At 39.8% G+C, this 17,519-nt stretch overlaps 2 protein-coding genes across 2 annotated transcripts; one reads left to right on the forward strand and one right to left on the reverse strand.

Annotated features, from left to right (window-relative positions):
• Positions 1–2,706: 2,706 nt before the first annotated feature.
• Positions 2,707–5,700, reverse strand: LOC307261188 (sialidase-3-like). Its single transcript, XM_080041668.1, has 3 exons — positions 5,565–5,700; positions 5,143–5,382; positions 2,707–4,917 (listed from the first exon to the last, which is right to left on the reverse strand). Exons 2-3 carry the CDS (start codon positions 5,365–5,367, stop codon positions 3,910–3,912), a joined length of 1,233 nt encoding a protein of 410 aa, XP_079897794.1. The 5' UTR covers positions 5,368–5,382; positions 5,565–5,700; the 3' UTR covers positions 2,707–3,909.
• On the forward strand, positions 5,676–10,940 carry xrra1 (X-ray radiation resistance associated 1; the record flags this gene model as incomplete). Its single annotated transcript, XM_080041450.1, has 17 exons — positions 5,676–5,679; positions 6,999–7,147; positions 7,259–7,330; positions 7,415–7,487; positions 7,579–7,676; positions 8,002–8,150; positions 8,698–8,802; positions 8,919–9,037; positions 9,137–9,204; positions 9,296–9,376; positions 9,455–9,548; positions 9,647–9,765; positions 9,867–10,004; positions 10,086–10,164; positions 10,290–10,405; positions 10,536–10,647; positions 10,765–10,940. The coding sequence occupies 17 exons, from the start codon at positions 5,676–5,678 to the stop codon at positions 10,938–10,940; spliced, it is 1,752 nt and encodes a 583-aa protein (XP_079897576.1).
• Positions 10,941–17,519: the final 6,579 nt, after the last annotated feature.

A 17,519-nucleotide genomic window follows, 5' to 3' on the forward strand; every position in this document is an offset into this window, starting at 1 on the left:
CTCCAGCTTTAAGGTTTGGTACATAATGACTCTTGTTTTTGATTTAGTAAATCAGATTATGATAATATTTTTGTAAAGAGAAAAAATTACTGCTTTACAAGGAGTAAATAACAATCAAGGCCAACGAAAAGGACAACTCTAACATGCAAATAATTATATTTTAATAAAACATTTAAAAAATATAAAGAGCTACCAATAATTTCACAAGAACTCAAAGTAAATGGACTTCTGTTATCCCCTAAAATGTGTGGCAGCTCTTTAACCTGAGAGCCCCGGGGTCATTTAAAAGGGTGTGACAGCCATGTGTCCACCACTGCCTGTGCTGCTGGAAGAGCAGAGCATTCTGGGACATCGCACATGCATTTCACAAACAGAATAACATCTGTGGCGCCAACACTGATAGCCCCTCTATGACCAGACTCCCACCATAGTGATAGAGGAAACACATGTGTGTGTTACACAACAAGCCACACTCAGATGAAGTGTATATGTGCGAGAAAAACAATCCATGTGTCACTGCCAACACTGTTGAGGAAAAACATGCATCGCTGTATGATTCATCCTTCCTGTGAAGAAGCTGGTTTGGACATGCTGATGAAAAACAGAAACTGAGGAAATAGCCGGTCAGCAGATGAGCACAATTGTGATTTACAAGCCTCGACATCTAATAAGGTACACTTCATATCATGCCTAGTTCAACAACTGTATTACTGGCCGGGCACAGCACACAAGTCCTAAATAGCCTGTAGTTGCTGCTGTGTACCCAAGGGCACAAGTATCAAATGAAATTCCCCCTACATTGTAACAAGTCAATGGAGCAAGGCAATCCCTGCCATGAGTTCATAACCTATGCTATACAACTGAATCTATCTTGTGACATTTAAATATAGTCAGCAAAGTTTTAAATTCCCGGATCATACATCAGGGTGCTGAGAAGAACATATTATTTCTTCATTTCGTCTTTAAATGGACTGTTGGCAAATCCTGATATACTGTAGCATGGCCTATTCCTCTGTGCTGTAGGCCTTTATCAAAACACATCCGTGAGCCATGTGCATCAGGTGACATTTTCCTTTATGACCATGAACATGGCCACTGTCACATTGACTTAAAGAGATAGTTCAGTATTTTTGAAGTGGGGTTGTATGGGGTACTTAGTAAGTATGTATTGGGTACTTAGTAAGTATGTTATGGAGCTGGCGATCAGCAGCGCAGTCATTTATAGGAGTTTAAGGGAGATGCTGCTGTAGCAGAGGTCAGCATTTTATTATTGTAGTGGGGGCAAGAAGAAAAGTAGTTTTTCTTCACACGTATAAATGCTCATTTTAAACCTTAATACCTTCAATTGTACGCCATACTGAGATTTTTTCTACAGCTTTAGTGTGCCATCTGACATGTTGGTTTTCTTATGTTGTATATTAATCTGCAGTAGCTCTGAGTCGAGCTACTGATTGTGTGGTGTGATACAAAAATAAATGGCTGTCTGGCAGCATCTAAAGCTGTGGAAATAATCTCAGTTTAGCATAGAATTTAACAGAAATGTAGGTTTTAAATTAGCATTTATATAGGTGGAGAAAAAAAATGTTGGCCCCTTCTGCAACAACACAATGCTGACTTCTGCTACATCCACGTCTCCCCCAAATTCCATAAAATGACTGCTCTGACCCCTATCTCATAAGGTAACAGATTTACTATGCTTAAGTACCCCATACAACCCCACTTCAAAAATACTGAACTATCCCTTTAAAGACATAAACCCTCCTACAACCTTAAATATTCACTAGAACACCAGATGTGTATTAATCCTCAGAGGAAAATAGTCCCCAAGAAATTAGCCTTAAAAAAAAGAAAATATGTATTTGTGACCTGCTTTTTAAAGATTTACATCTTCAGATAGAGGGACTGAATGGAAGTCAGAAAGGAGATGGATGAACACATTGTTGTCTTGGTCTTTTCATGGGATTTGTTGACAGCATAAGCCCTAATCCTCTGAGCTTTTAATGACGATGCAACAATATTGTAATCGCCTTGCTAACCTACAACAGCCTTCAAGTTGAATTGTTTCTCATATTGATATATTTTCCATTCATCCAGATACTCAAGACAAAAACTACCAATCATGTGTCATGTCAGTTTGAAAACTTGGAAAATAGAGAAAATCTGCAATTTATCCCCAAATACAAATGCTCCTCCGAGCCTTAATTCATCCCTGCTGTCTGTCTGCACATCTGCTGAATCACACTCCTCTCCCCACAGGTCGCTCTACAAGCAGAGCCCTTCACAACATTTCAAAATGCAGCTTCCTTTGGCCGCCGAGGGAATTAAATCCTCCCTCCAGCTGATAAAGTGTATTTGATTGCTGCTCTTTCAAACCTACCAATTGTTATTCCTCGTTTAAATGATTATTACTGTTTACTGTGGCAACGGCAATAGTTTTTATAGAAGGTTAGAGAACTACCGTGATTGGTTCAAAATAACTATTGTATCATAAGAACCAGAGCATAGCCCCCCTCATCATTAACTGAATTTCTGTAAAGTTTATCAAACTGAAATGACAATATCTTAAATAATATGCCTTACTCTTTTCAGATGCTTACAGATGAAACTAACTCCCCAAATTACAATTAGACAGATGTTGTGGATTTGGGTCTTTAAACATATCCCAACTGTAAGTTATAAAAAGCAAGCTTACAAAGAGTCGGGTGATCACAGGTTACTTTTATTTTCTACTAAAATACATGTTTCATGCAGGTTTTGTCACTTTCCACAACAGTCAACAAAAACACAATGAAACTAGTGTGGAACCACATGGAGGTGTTTTTGCCTCATGAGATTAGGCAAGGAAAGATGTTTTAGTCTCTCAGTCCAAGGTTTTGTATCAATTCCTAGCGGCTTTATAAATGGTGAGTCTTCATCTGCCATGACGTGATGTCACATGCTTTCCTTTGAAAACCAACAGCCAGCCAATCACACTCGCTCATAATGCTGTACTTAAACAATAGGAAAAAGATGGGAAAAAGCCTGTTGAGAAAAATAAATTAATAACATAAAGTTAAATATTGCTTTTAAAAATTAATGTACCAGTGTGCAGTACAAAGTTGCCCAAATGCTCCCGACAGAAGAAGCAGCATGTGAAAAAGTATCTCTTTCGGTGAATCGATAAAAACTCATAGATGTGGTACAGTTCGATTGGTCTCTTCGTTGATTAGCTGGATGTGGCAAGTGTAGAGTCAATGCTTATTTTTTCCTTTCCAGTTCTGTGGCACCCACTGTGACCTCTAGAGAAAAGGTGGTGTGCTGACAGGCTGTGACACATCATATACAGGATTAAAGAGTGGAGTAGAAGGCATATGTGAATCAGAGTATACTCAATGTAAAGGAGAGACTGAGCACTGAGGGAAAACTCTACGCTCCCCTTTACAAGGCCTGCTATATGATGATCTTTATATGAAAATAAAAAGAGGTAGGCAAATTCTCTAACCCTGCTCAGAAAACACTGAGAGTTCAATAAGATGCAGAAATGGGTTTGAAGTTATTGTCAAACATGCTAGTACACACAAAGCCTGTTTTAAAAGATGACAGTCCAGCACAGCATGCGTGAAGTAAATAATCCCCCTCCCCACCCCAACCCATTAAAAAATAGTTTCCTTACATACAGTTGGTTGCATATTACCGGTAATAAATACTATTAAGACTTAAATTACTTTTTCATGTAAACAAGGAGACAAGAAAACACACGACTCATGCATGCATTATTCTCTCCAGAATGTAGTAGAACAACAGTAAACACGGATGGATGTTACTGCACGGCATAGCCTATTCAGTGGCTTTTGCTTGGGGTTTTTAGGTTGCAGGAGAATGTTAAAGAGAGCTTTGTTAATAACACGGATAAAAGCAACCACAATTTCTTCAGCGCATCTTCTTCTCTTTCTTACTGCCCGTCTGCATGACATCATTGAGGGTGAAGGACATGAACGCAATCTGCTCCAGTTCGCTCTCTTTCCCGCACTCCATCAAGCACGAGAACTGATCCTTGTCCCCGTTGTAGGCCAGGTCCGAGTAGCCACTGGGTCCCCTGTGGATGATCCTGGGCCTGTCCCATCCTGAAGAGTGCAGTGGGGAGCGGTTCAGATACACGCCCATGTCCCTCCTGCTGGACTTGTTGGTGGGGTGGACGAAGAGGAGCCAGGTCTGCGTGTCCGGAGACAAGAGCGACGTGCCGCAAGCTTTGCTCTCGGCGTCATCGTTGGGGACAAACTCGGGAGCGGGAAAGCCTATGATGCTCCCCTGGCAGCCCGAGCGCGTTTCCACCAGCTCCGGGGCCACGTGGGGTTTGTCGAAACACACGCCGCTGTTCTCACTCAAGGCCTCGCATCTGGGGCCTCCGGCGTTGCGCGCGTTGCAGTAAAGATGGCTCCTGCCCTCGTGGTCTATGATCTCAGCCATTTCACACTCGCACGACTTCTTTCGGAGCATCTTACCTATGCGCCAAGTCTGGCCAAAGTCCTCGCTGTATATCGACAGGGCCCGCGGGTAGACCGTGAATGGAATGGGATAGGAACAGCATCTGTACGGGACGTAGTAGGCGTACGCCGGGATGATCAACCGGCCGTTCTCCAGCTGAACACCATGGCCCGGACCCACGGCGAATGTGGCCCACTTGTGGATGGTCTCGCCGATCACACTCTCGGTTAAGTCTCTCACTTGACTCCAGGTTTGGCCGTCGTCGCTGCTGCTCACACAGCAGAGACGCGCCTTGTTCTTACCTGTGAGGATCTGCTTGACCTCCGTGGTGGTTCCCAGGACGCAGATGAAAAACAAAAACAGTGTTTTACTGTTTTTTTCAAACACCGGGCAAGGATTCATTGTGCGGTGGTTTGGTAGACATGCCGTCGCCAGCTCCTGACTGGACCACCACTGGAAAAACACCATAAAAGACAACAATTTAAAAAAAAAATAAGCAAGGGTATGCTACTGGTAACAGTTATCGGTATAAAAGCAAAGGCTAATTTGTCAGTCATTTTCATTCAGTCCTTCGGACAACACAAAGTATGATGTATGAATATTTGCAAGAGAAAATTGTGTATTGTGCGAAAGAATAATAAATAAATAAATAAAACATTTTGAGTAAATAACAATAACCTGAACAGATCCATCATCTTTCCGCGTTCCCCTTCTCATGACAAGAATTTTGGCATTGTGGTCACAGGGAGAGGATCGTTTCTCTGCAAAGGCGAGGAAGGTGTGACAGTGCCTCAGGTAAATGAGAGCAGGTATTCTGTATGTGATCCCACTTGGCTCCCTTTCAAACAAAGTTGTTTTGACGGGCTCCTCTCCGCTGCCACTCTTTGATGGTGTGTTTCCCATGGTGGATCAGAGTTCCTGGGAATGGAAAATATTGCAAATCTCTTGTTAAGTCTGTTATACTTGATCATAACAATCTTTAAAGCACGTAGACAGGAAGAGTTCACAGTCCAGCAGCTCATCATAGACACATTATGATTGCATTGTTACAAACGACATCCAACGTTTAGGCTACTGCGCATGCATAACAAATCCCTTACCTTCACTCGTCACTCTTCACATTGGTCACCCTTGATCTCTGCGTGAACGGCATTATACCGTCTAATTTCACGCCAAACCAGGGGACCTCTGATGTTCACGACACTGGTGCTATGGGTTCGTCTGAAAAAATATGACGGCATTGAAGCGAGAGGAAACACTGACACTTACTTCCGTGTTGGCTTGGACTACATTAGACGTCGGGTTTACCTGCCTGCTCAGCAACATGCCAAAAGGTTCAGTGTGGTCCAACGTTTATCATTTTCCTGCTCAAGCACGATATATATCTGACAAACAATTTAGCTGTTAAGGCACAAACGTTTTAAAAACATACGGTAGCCTATCCAGCTCACGCATGCGCAATGTGGTCAACCCAGATACGTTAGCTATCTAAACAACATTTTAAACGAACGAGGGTCTTACGTACATTTGTCTCGAAAAATTATTTGAAACTCCTGTGGTGTAAACATAGACTGTAAAAAAAAAAGTTGTAAACGGAAAACTACTAGCCTATCTGTTGTCTTCGCTTCTATATATCGAAGGTTATTATCTTATCATTGAATAATATCTTTGATAAGCTTTTCTTCCGCCTTTGCCTGTAAAGTAAACACGCACTTTCACTTCTTACCGCCGCGCACTGGACGGGAGGAGCAGCTCTCCGCTTACGTGCTGTTGCTAGGATACAGAGCACGACAGTGTAGCTCAAGATCAAATGAACTGTAGCAAGTTGTTGTGACAGTTCAGTTCGTGAAAAAGTTTCCTGATATAAATGGATCACGCGAGCGAACAAGATGACTGCAGCATCCTATACAAATGACGGATATATATTTTCGATCAAATGTTTCCCAGCCCGGACATTACTCAATCGAAGACAAGAAGGTGCGTTAAGTGAAATTATATTCTGAAACAATTAGCCTATGTTTTGATTGCTAGTTTAATGACAAAAACAAACCTATAGCCTAAACAAAATAGCTATTTATGAATGTAGACTAAATAAGGCTTATTTTCAAAGTTTAAGAGGTATTTTGTCTTAATACATTGCCTGATATCTATAGTTTCAATAATGGAATGATATTCTAGCCTATTAGGCCTACATGCTATTAAAGCCTATTATTTACATAGCCTAATTAGGCCTACCTAGGCTATAAAATAATAGCTAGGCTAAATAATAAACTGTCAAAGTAATAAAGCCCCAAAATGCAAAAACAGCCAACTTGAAAAAATGTTATAGTATTAAGCAAAAATGCAAATATTAATTTGATTCGTCTTTTCAAATGTAGCCTATGGGCCTAATGATTTGCTTATTTCTCAGTTTTATATCATCAGGTATGGGCTACTGATCTGACATAATACGTTATGTAAAATCACAGTGGCTGTTTTTAAAACAAATTTTAAATACAAAATTATTCATTGGAGATGTTTGACTTTCTTTGCAGGTGCCAGTCATTGGCATGTGGCTTACAGAAAGGCAGAGGAGCAGAAATACAAGGACGTGCTTAGAAGAGTTAAAGAGTCTTATACAAAATGTGAGAACAACACAAAGGCTGATACTCCTCATGGTATCACCTTAGATGGACCTTTCCTGGTAAGGCACTGAAATCTTTCAGTATTGCTTATTTGACAATAGCCATACGGTAGCCTACCTCTTGTCTGTTGGTGACCGCAAACAATTACAATACATTTTTTGTCTTTGTAGCTCCAGTTACATCGTGTTGATGAGCCGTCTGAGCTCTGCTCCATTGACATCAGTGAACAAAATCTGAATTCTGTAATCCTCTCTACTCACATTTTTGTACATTTGATAATCTGTGGATAACATTGATAAAATGTGTTTTTTCTTCACTGTGAACAGGTCAAGCCAGAGGACCTCAAGGTGTTTAACAATGTTGCTTACATTGATACATCTATTAACTCCCTCTCCTTAGGTAATTATTCATGTACAGTAGGCTATATAGTGCACATTTATCTTCATTAAGATTTTGTGAATGTTGAAAAGTTCCATTGTTTTTGCTGCAGGGTCTTTCAGCAGTTTTGTGTCTTTAAGAGAGCTCAATCTGTCATTAAACGGACTCTGCAACATGACCTTTCAAGCTGCTGACTTCCCTCATCTCGAGGTAAGATGATACATTAGTGTTATAATTACTATTTTTTTATATTGCATATTTTTATTCATCAACCAATCACAGGAGTCATACAACTTAACACAACTCTTTCAGTTCTAAGAAGATTGAAAGCTTTTCACTTCCATCCATACAAATGTATCTCTAAAAACAGTAATCAATTAACACTTGAGCAGAAGCTTTTGTAGATAATTCTTTAGTGTGTTACATTGGTAATATTTTGATTTGCAATATTTCAGGCTTGTACCCTGCTCCTCCTCTGTTTTCTATTGCTAATTGTGGTTATGTCTCTTTAAATCATTCATCTTGATACTAATAGGTTTTGGATTTGTCCCACAACTGTTTGTCAGTTGATGATATTGATACAATTGGTCAACTTCCATGTCTAAAAATCCTTCATCTGACTGGAAATGAGCTTCATCATCTACCTCCTCATCTGGGTTGTTCCAACCACGGCCCCAACCGACTGTTAGTACCTTATTTTCCATGAAGCAGCAATGTAGGAGTGATAGGTACCATATTTAACTTTCTCACTGCTAAATTAAGGAATGCTTCACCACCTTTGGTCACACAACTTGCCATATCAGCTTAGATGATCTGCATTAAAGTGCATCATTACTCTATTTTGCTAACTTTTTAAGCTTGTCTTTCTACCTATGATGTTGAATTGTCAATCATCCTTATCAGTATACTGAATCAGTGCGTTGGTACAACCTTTTCAAACAGTTCATTACAGAGATAGGCCACAAACCCAGTATTCATTTGAAACAGTTTTCCGATTGACCAAGAGGGGGCGGACAAATGTTCCAAATACACACTTCTGATTCTGGTGAAGCAAATGCATATAGATGTTCAATCCACCTGCTCTATTGCCAGGTTTATAAAGATGAACTGGAAATGGTTCACACACAGACTGTATGTTGTATGTCACTCTAACTTTGTGGATCATGACATACATTCAGTAATTATCAGTATGGATTTTATCATGTTGGTGAATTGTACTGTTTTTATACAGGGCTGCTAAAGAAGAAAACTCCCATTTTAAAGCTCTTGAAGTCCTGATGCTTGACAACAACAATCTGTCCTCTGGAGTCTTCAGCAGTCTTGCGAACCTTAAGAGGTCCTGACATGGTTTTAAGTTTGCTACACGAAACAAAATATTACTAACGGCTGATTCATGTCTCACATTGTACAAAAACAGATGTATAAACATTCATTTTTACTTGTCAATTACAGGCTTAAGTATTTAAACCTGCAGGGGAACCACATTTCCACAATACCATATTTGGAACCAACAGGCTGTGCAAAACCTTTGAAGACTTCTGCTGAAGAGCAAGCTGAAGAAAAAGCAATTGGTAAATGCTCAGCATCTGCTTGATGTGATTTTTATTGTGAGTAACTTAACAAAGGTCCTGCATGTGAGAGATGTAGTCCTTTTTATCCCCTCAATCCAGCCCACACTGAGCCAAAGTCAACCGCTGACCAAAATGTCAACAGGACCTCACAGGTGATTCACGCCACAGTCAGAGTTTGAGATTTTGCATTACTGTGTTTCTATGGCATATGTTTTAAATCTCTGCTTTTAAATCTGCGGCCTGCATCGACCTCCCTAGATCATTTACAAGGAGGAGTACTGTGGAGAATCCAGTTTGCCACTACCAGAACTTCAGTACCTGAATTTAGCTGAAAACAAGGTTTTTGGAAAAAATAAACAAACCATGACCCCTTTTTCAAAAAGGATTTAGAATGGCTCATCAGTGTTTTGTCGTCAGATTGCAGAGGAAGAAGCACTGATGGCTGTTGCTCTATTCCCAATGCTTCGAGAAATCGATATTCACTCCAACCCTCTGACCAGAAAGACAAGTGGTAACCCTTCACTTTGCTCCTATAAGAGGCCATTTTTAAAGATTGGTTTTACATTTATTACATTTATTTATTAAATTTTTTCTCTGTTTTGTACACAGGATACTCTCAATTACTGACCTATTACCTCCAAGACAGATTGGGGATAACAATAAAACGTACGAAGACACAAGAAGCTTTGATGCCTCCGGTGAAGGTGTCCACTGATCCAAAATGGAAGGTTGGATATGTTGCACATTGTCGATGTTGATGGATCATGACTCTGAATATTTTGTTATTTAGATCATCCTTTTTTATTGTTGACATATATCTGTTTTGAAGGTAAAAGGAAAGTTCCTCGAAGTATCAAAGAAGCCATTGTTGATGGACACTCCTTGTCCTGATCAAACTCAGGTTGGGGAAAGGGAGGCAACACCAGAATCACTCCAAGAAAACACAGAGCAGTTCTTTGTTACTCAGGTAAGGCTTTTCAGATATACACAGTCGATCGTCCTCTAAGTCTCAACCTTTCAGAGAACTTTTTTTTATTTCAATATTTAGGCAACAGATGTTCCTGAAAGTGAGTTTGATCTTCAAGCTGACCTGACAGAAATGGCAGAGAACGAAGAGAGACACATCGGTCAGGACTTGTAGTTCCACTTGCTGCTACATATTTGATTTTGCACATTTATTCTTTATTTTTTATTCATTGTCTTTTTCCATACAATCATCCCATAGCAGTAGGTTTTTTTTTCTTCTGAACAGGAATTCAAACAGCTGTTCGGATGCTGGAACAAACACTGAAGAATCTTAATGTTTACAGAGACTCCAAACCAAAGCTTGATAGCATCCAGACACCATACAGAGAAAGAGAGAAAAAGGTGAGATATTTGATGTTTTGATACACAAAAAAGTCTATTACTGACAAATTATTATAAATCTAGTAAGTGAAGAACAAGGAAAATGTCCCCTTCATGGTTTAAAAGAAACAAATAACTATTCTGTTCACAGATTAAGGAACTGCCACCTTTGAAACCGATAATTCAGCCAACTGAAAGAGTTGATGAAATGATCAAGGAAATCAAAGCGAGTAGGCCTACAACGAGAAGAGAAGTCCCCTTAAGTAGGCACATTTCTGATACAATAAGCTAACATTGAGTTAGCTTATTACACATGAGTGAGCTAACATTACCTTTTTCAAGCTTTACCTTTCCTTATAACACTTTGTTTTTCTGTAAAGGCAGCGCCATAAACAGCACAGGTGTTAACAAGGAAGAATATAAGGAAGCCCGGTCGCTGCTGAGGGATATGAAGACAAAGTACAAGATGGTCCATAGGAAAACAATGGAACAAGAAGCCAGCATAGAGTCTGACAACCAAAATGGAGCAGAACATCCACCTGTGCAGATGCTCTGATTCATATCCCAGTGCTGAGCTCAACTGTGATTATTATTATAGTATTATAGTATTTCTTGTTGCATGTCGAAAAATAAAAGTGGTGCTGAGTGAATCTCGTTGTGCTCCTTATTGAACATAAAATAATGATTCCTTGTAGCCAAAATAAATCTTCAAACTTTATTTTTGAAGTTTACCAACAGGAAACATATAGCCTAGCTAGCGTAAAGCAGGAAATAAATCATTATGTGGTAGTTTATTAAAGTTCCTTTAATATTATATCTGTTAGGTTTTAGGTAACTGCTCTCTGCACAGAGAGAGCTACGGAGTTCATTGAAATCAAGCAGAGTGAGCTGTGTGTAGTTGTGAGTGGGTGGCATGTGTTTCTGTCTGTTATCTGATAGATACAGTGACAGGAATTGTGTGATGGTGATTGATGACTGAGCAGCTGCAGCCAGACTTAATCCAGTACGCATCAACTGTTTGCCATCAAGGTTTAGCTGCAACAGTGAAGGAATGCCTTCTTTGGAAAGTGGAAAGCCACTTTCAACTGTTACGTGTTACTGGTGATTAGTCTAAATCCAATACTATGCAAGAGTGGTGGGAAATATGTGGTTTCCAGCACACGTCTTGTAAGCCTCCACCCTGCTAAAGTGCCCTGGGGCATGAAAGCAATACTGCTTTCACTCTATTTCACCTTTCACCTCATGAGCAGTGAAGAAATACAACACAATGTTGGAGATTAATAAAATCCACAATGAGCACTGTGGCAATTGAAATTGTGAGTTAGGCCTATCATGTGCAATATCCTATTGAAAAGTAAAATTTCAATTGGCAAAACAATATAACAAACCCCAGCCCCAAAATAATTTATTTTGGCATTAGTTATAACACTGCAAATATTAGGTTTGACAGACCATTGATCCACTCTTGCATAACCGATCACTATGTCTAGTGTAGTGGAGCCTGCTGTCATGTATTTGGCAGGAGAGAGAGGATTTAGTGGAGGAATAGCTTCAATATGATTTACCAGGATTTACAGCACACTTCTGTACCCATATAAATTACACCGCACGTTAATACATCATTATGTGACATTCCTACAAGCTTGCAATGGATGCTTTTTAATTTCTAGTCATGCTCATGTTTTTGTTTTTTTATTTTGCGGGCTCACCCTTCATATGATTTCAATTATTTCTTTATCGGAGCAGCTTGCAGATGTGGAATGCACCCTGCTCTGAAGATGTTGAGATGGGATTTTTCATTATTACATTCAGATGTGGATATGTCCCTTTTTCTGTATGTATTGAATGGTGAATAATATATGTGTTGCATACATACAGTAAGCCTAATGTATACAGCCAGACCAGTGGATACTTTCTGGTTAAAGGTGAAGAAAGCGGTTTATTTATGTTAAGTGTAAAATCGCTCTTTATTCATACAGTGATCACTCACATAATGTGCGCGTTTCATAAAGCCGATCTCTAAGTCAGCTGCTTTGCATGTAATCGGCAAATAAACTTATTGTAGTATCCCGAAATTTGTATCCAATCAGAAGAGAGAACCTTACACTTCGACAGGCGTCTCACTCATATATGATACACTCCATGGTCTCACTGCCGGTGCACGCCAGAGCAACAGATGGGTGGATGTATGCGCCTACAATGGCGGATCAGGTAAAAATCCTTCCCAATGTCTGTTTTGAGGGTTTTTATCATGTTTTATCACACTTATGGATCTGAGATGATGCTAGATAACTTGCTGCTTGAAGACCGCAGTGCATTAATGTGGTGACGTAGGGACGAGCGAGGGGACTGCTAACTGCAGTAACTGACAGGAAGTTAGCTAAAAGAACCATTACGCTTACAGCACCTTTAAGATAGATATCTAGTGACTTGTGTAACAAATATGATCCAAATATTTAGAAAGTGCTTTTTTGATTAAATTCCTTGGAATAAGCAATATTCAAATTATTTGCGTATGTTTTTTTATTTCATGCTTTAAAAAAAATCACATTAACATACTTACAACTACAAGGACATGGTAACCTTCATAGTTTGAACACATGAGCAAAGAGATGTCAACGATGTCACAAAAATATCTAAAGCTGCAACAACATCGTCAGTATTTCACATATGTGACAGTGTGGTTTGATTCAACATTTAAAAGTGTACATGATGTGTTTGCTCTGGTTAATAATTATAAATACATTAACATATTGAGGAGAACCAGCAGTTTCCTATTTGTGATCAGGCTGACTCCTGGCCTTCATTCTGAGAGGGTCTGGTTGGGGTCTACTCATCTTTAGCGGTAGCCTATATTTGATGGTAATGAGGAGAATGTGCCAAATGGCAGTGATTTGACAAGCTGCAGAACTACAATTTTCCAGTCCATTGGAGCTCCACTCAGCAGAGCTTGCCTGTGTAGAAAATACTGTATACCACCCTGGGATTGAACTGTGTTAGGCCAAATCACCTCAGAATTTCACAATGTTTTTACTGATATTTTCTGACTCGACTCAAGCTTTTCCAACAACAATTCTTCTCTCGTTTTCATATCATTTTAAACATTAACGGCCAATGGTAAACCAATGGCGATAGCGATAGGGCTGACCGTTCCAGCGCTGCGACAGAAATGCACTGTGAACACAAGAGCGAGCGAGACGCAGCAGTTGCAGTGTGGCAGTTTGTCACGTCTAGTGTGAACATGGCGTCACACTGTTTTCCCAGCTGCCCCAGATCGGCAACTCTCAAGCCATCCACTTGATGCCCTCACAATTTCCACTGGACCATCTTCACACCTGCCCTTCGTTGTGCAATATATTAATTGATTCTTACGCTTTCCAACAAGGAGCATAACATGTAAAGTAAGTAAACCAGTAAGTACACAGATACAGAACAGGCCCTCTCAGGATTTGTTGTTGCGTTCAGTTAAATGATGAAGTTTGTCCCCCAGACTCTGAGTCCTGGCATGGCTTTATTTTTTGCCGGAGTAGATTGTTGTTACAAAGCAATTGTGAAGTGATCATGTTTAGTGCTTCAAGCAACTACGAGTTGCAAGTGTTTTCATGCTGGAATTGTCTGATGTAAATATATAGCCCTATAAAAAAAATAGACGTGTACTATTGCGAAAAAGGGTGTTATGCACTTAAATATTCCACAGTTTGGGTAATGAATGATCAGTCACAGTAAAGCCTGTTATATTCCAAGCAGATAGTAGGCATTCACTGACCTCATTGCAGACTCACACAGCTTTAAGTAACCCATCAGAAACAATTTCCCCCTGCTTTTAATGTTCACAAGATGGCGAATAAAAGCATGAAAGTGTTTTACTGATTACCTTTCAGCATTTGTCGACAGTTATTTGGTGATAAACACACATTCCTTTGTCCGCGTGTGTTTGTGCCAGCTATTACACACTAAAACAGCCAAATGCCACACACCTTCACCACCATCTATTCAATCCTAGAAGTTGGCAGCAGAAGAAAAGTCAAAAGGGTAGTTAAGTACAAAAGCATAGAACAATTCCAGGTCCCTTTGAGGTCGGATTGGCCCGATCAGGACCTGATCAAAGTGAGTCATGCTTGAATCTGTCAGCACGCTTTACACAGAGATTTTCTCTATAGATATAAATACAAGCCTAGAGGACAGCCAAAAATACTCCAACAACTCCCGAGCATGTTTTCTGTAAACATATCATTACTGTTTTGTTTTCACAATGTTTCAGAGAAGTATTCCCCATGAAAAATCATCAATTAGAGCAACTGTTAAATGGGCGTTCTGCATGGTGATTGTATAGTGCCATAAAGTTTCAATAGACATATGACGACAAAGAGATAGTTCAAAATGGATGCGGCAGAGGTCAGGTTATCCTGACTTTTTATTTTCCATGGTTTAAACTACACACACTGGATCCTACTCTTCCCATAATGCAACGTGATTCCATCTTTAATTTGATCCTCCCTGCCTAGTAATCATTGTAAACACGGTATTCAAACTCCACACCCAAACTCTGTTGTCTTTCTGTTATTATTTTGTCGACAGGATAACCCATTGGAACACCGCCCAATACTCCTCAACTGAACGTGATTTCCTAAATTAGTACTCATTAAATATTTTTACTTTAATGTTACTTGATTAGCCTCCAAGTTAATTTATGTGCCTTTTTTAAAACAGTCCAACATTATGACTTTTAAACATAGCAACAAAGACATTGCAAACACTGAGCAATTTGGCCTGATAATGTTGGTGATTTAATCTTATAAATCTTTACTGACCTCATGGAGGCATGCTTAATAGGTGAAAATGTTCTACTAATGTGACAAATCTCTTTAAGACTGAATATAATTACTCAATGCACACATGCTTTTAATCTATTTTATTAGTTACTCCAGCTTTCATTGCAATAAAGACCAAGACCAAGTTAGTTTTACTTATTTGCTTTGTTCCATATTGTAGAGTGACGGCGGTAGACAGTAGGCCTAATGTCTCTTTTATTTTATTTCTACTAGACTCTTACTTAGATCAAAATCAACACAGTAAAACAATACAACAGACAAAAAGCCTCAGTAAAGGTTTACCCCTGTGACCCCTTTTGTTCTTACCATGAAAAACCAATGAGGTGAGTTATTAACTGAAAACACATTTTCCATCCACGCTCTCGTGATATAACAGAATCTGGCAGGAGGGTGAGCTTTTCCGTCCAAATGCAAAAATAACAAGACTTGGTTTGAGAAAGGCATCGATGTTCAGTGTCTTAGGCCTGACAGATATTTGTTTATATTTCTAAGCAGGTTTTTTTGTCAGTATATTTCAGAACACTTCATATACGGAGCAGTGATCATCACTGCAATCAAGCCTGAGACATGTTTGGGTAAGATTTATATGACTCTCAGACTGAGGGCCAACAGTTAAGCTTTGAGAATAACCCTGTTGAGACTCCAACACCAGATTTGGCCTGGGGGGAGAATGGGCCCGAATACCTCATCAACACTCCTCATTACTCGAGTGCCAAATGAGTTCACTGCAGACTGGTCCTATTCATTATTTCTTTTGATGGACAATTGAACTGTAACACACTTATCATGTAACGCTGGACACAGGCTTTCAGATACCCTGGCTGATATCTGAAAAGAGGCCTTTCCCAGATCAGAACCGTAATGTTGTTGCTGCATGCTCTTCTTTAATCTGTGAAAACAAAAGTTGTAAGCCGTCATGCTATGTCTTTTAACTTTTAATAGTTAACAGTCATTACAAGCACAGGCTTTTAACAATTGTGACCTTTAAGCCGAGCCGCTCAGGATAAGGGGACGAACCAAAGTGTTCATGGCAAATATCCTGGTATTGTCCATTGCTTTTTTGGCCCGCCTCCAAACCTCAGCTAAAATGATCAGGGCCAACTTAATTAAGGAGAGGGTAAGGGTGTAAAAAACAGAGTCCTTGATAGATTTCGGAAGTATTTTGATGAAGTATAAACTCGAGGGGTTCTGCCGAGCGCCTTAATCAGCTATGAAAGCAAACACATCTATCAGACTTAATTAACTTAACACAATTTGGCTCCCTCTGAATCAAAAGACTGTCTGATTGATTTGCAATGCTTCAGTTCCTCACAAACACTGTATGCATCATCAGCGAGGAACTGCTCGCTGCAGCAGATCAGGAAAGGTTTAATTTCATCTTTTGAAATTTGTTCAACTCAGCTGCTTTCCTATGCTAGACTGAGTGGTTTCTGCCCTAAAAAAAGGGTTTCTTAAATGAAATCCATGATGGACTATACCATTAAGGATGTGTATGTGACATGCATGAATCATTGTTCTCTTACTGTCTTGCAAAGGGAGCGGCGTGTAAAACGACAGCAAAGATTTGTTCATATTGCAACAATGGCTCAGATGTTCCTCCAATCCCGGGGCCGAGCCGTGACCCCTAGTCTCACATTTTCACCAAATCTGGGTTACATGGGCGGCAGTGCGGAGTACACACACACTAACACACACACACACACACAGCTGATCGACTGCAAGATTTATACCAACTGACTGCCTCCAGCTGTTCCAATTGCCAGAGCCAAGACTAAGCATTCATAGCTGAATTGGCCTGTGAGACAAATTCAAACATTCGTAAAATGAGGACTTATAGGATTTCCATCAAATGCCTGACAAAGTCATTTAAACATGCAGTGCCACAAGCGGCACCTTTGTTGTAAATAAAACGTGTTTTAAACTCACATGCAGGCTAATATTCATCAATTAATGACCTGCCTGGGAAACTGGTGTCATGAAAATGTTAATTACAAATTTAAGTTGGCAGCAATAAAGTAGAACACCCCCTTTCTCACCCCTTTGACTGGAACAGCCTCATTGGACAACTAAAGGAGAGACTGTTTTAAACGGCCAGGTCCAACAGTTTAAATACAAGTATGAAAGCCTTTTTTGGTAGAGTAATAAAGGAATACAAGGAGAGTGCATCTGTTCCAAAATATTTTTTCATGCCTTTAGCAAGAGGAAGACAGAGCTGTCTGGCGCAAAGTGTGAAAGCAACACAATGAGTCATTGTGGAAGGGGAGGGGACCGGGAGAGAACTTCGGGAGATCACAGAGAAGGGA

Source organism: Ammodytes marinus, assembly GCF_949987685.1.
Source record: "Ammodytes marinus genome assembly, chromosome: 14".
In the NCBI taxonomy this organism is placed as follows: Eukaryota; Metazoa; Chordata; class Actinopteri; order Uranoscopiformes; family Ammodytidae; genus Ammodytes; species Ammodytes marinus.

Excerpts from the sequence above, each read along its gene's own strand:
- LOC307261188 (XM_080041668.1), bottom strand. The coding sequence starts at position 5,367 with ATGGGAAACACACCATCAAAGAGTGGCAGCGGAGAGGAGCCCGTCAAA. Across the intron at positions 4,918-5,142 it reads AAGATGATGGATCTGTTCAG|TGGTGGTCCAGTCAGGAGCT; the intron begins GTTATTGTTATT and ends GTGTTTTTCCAG.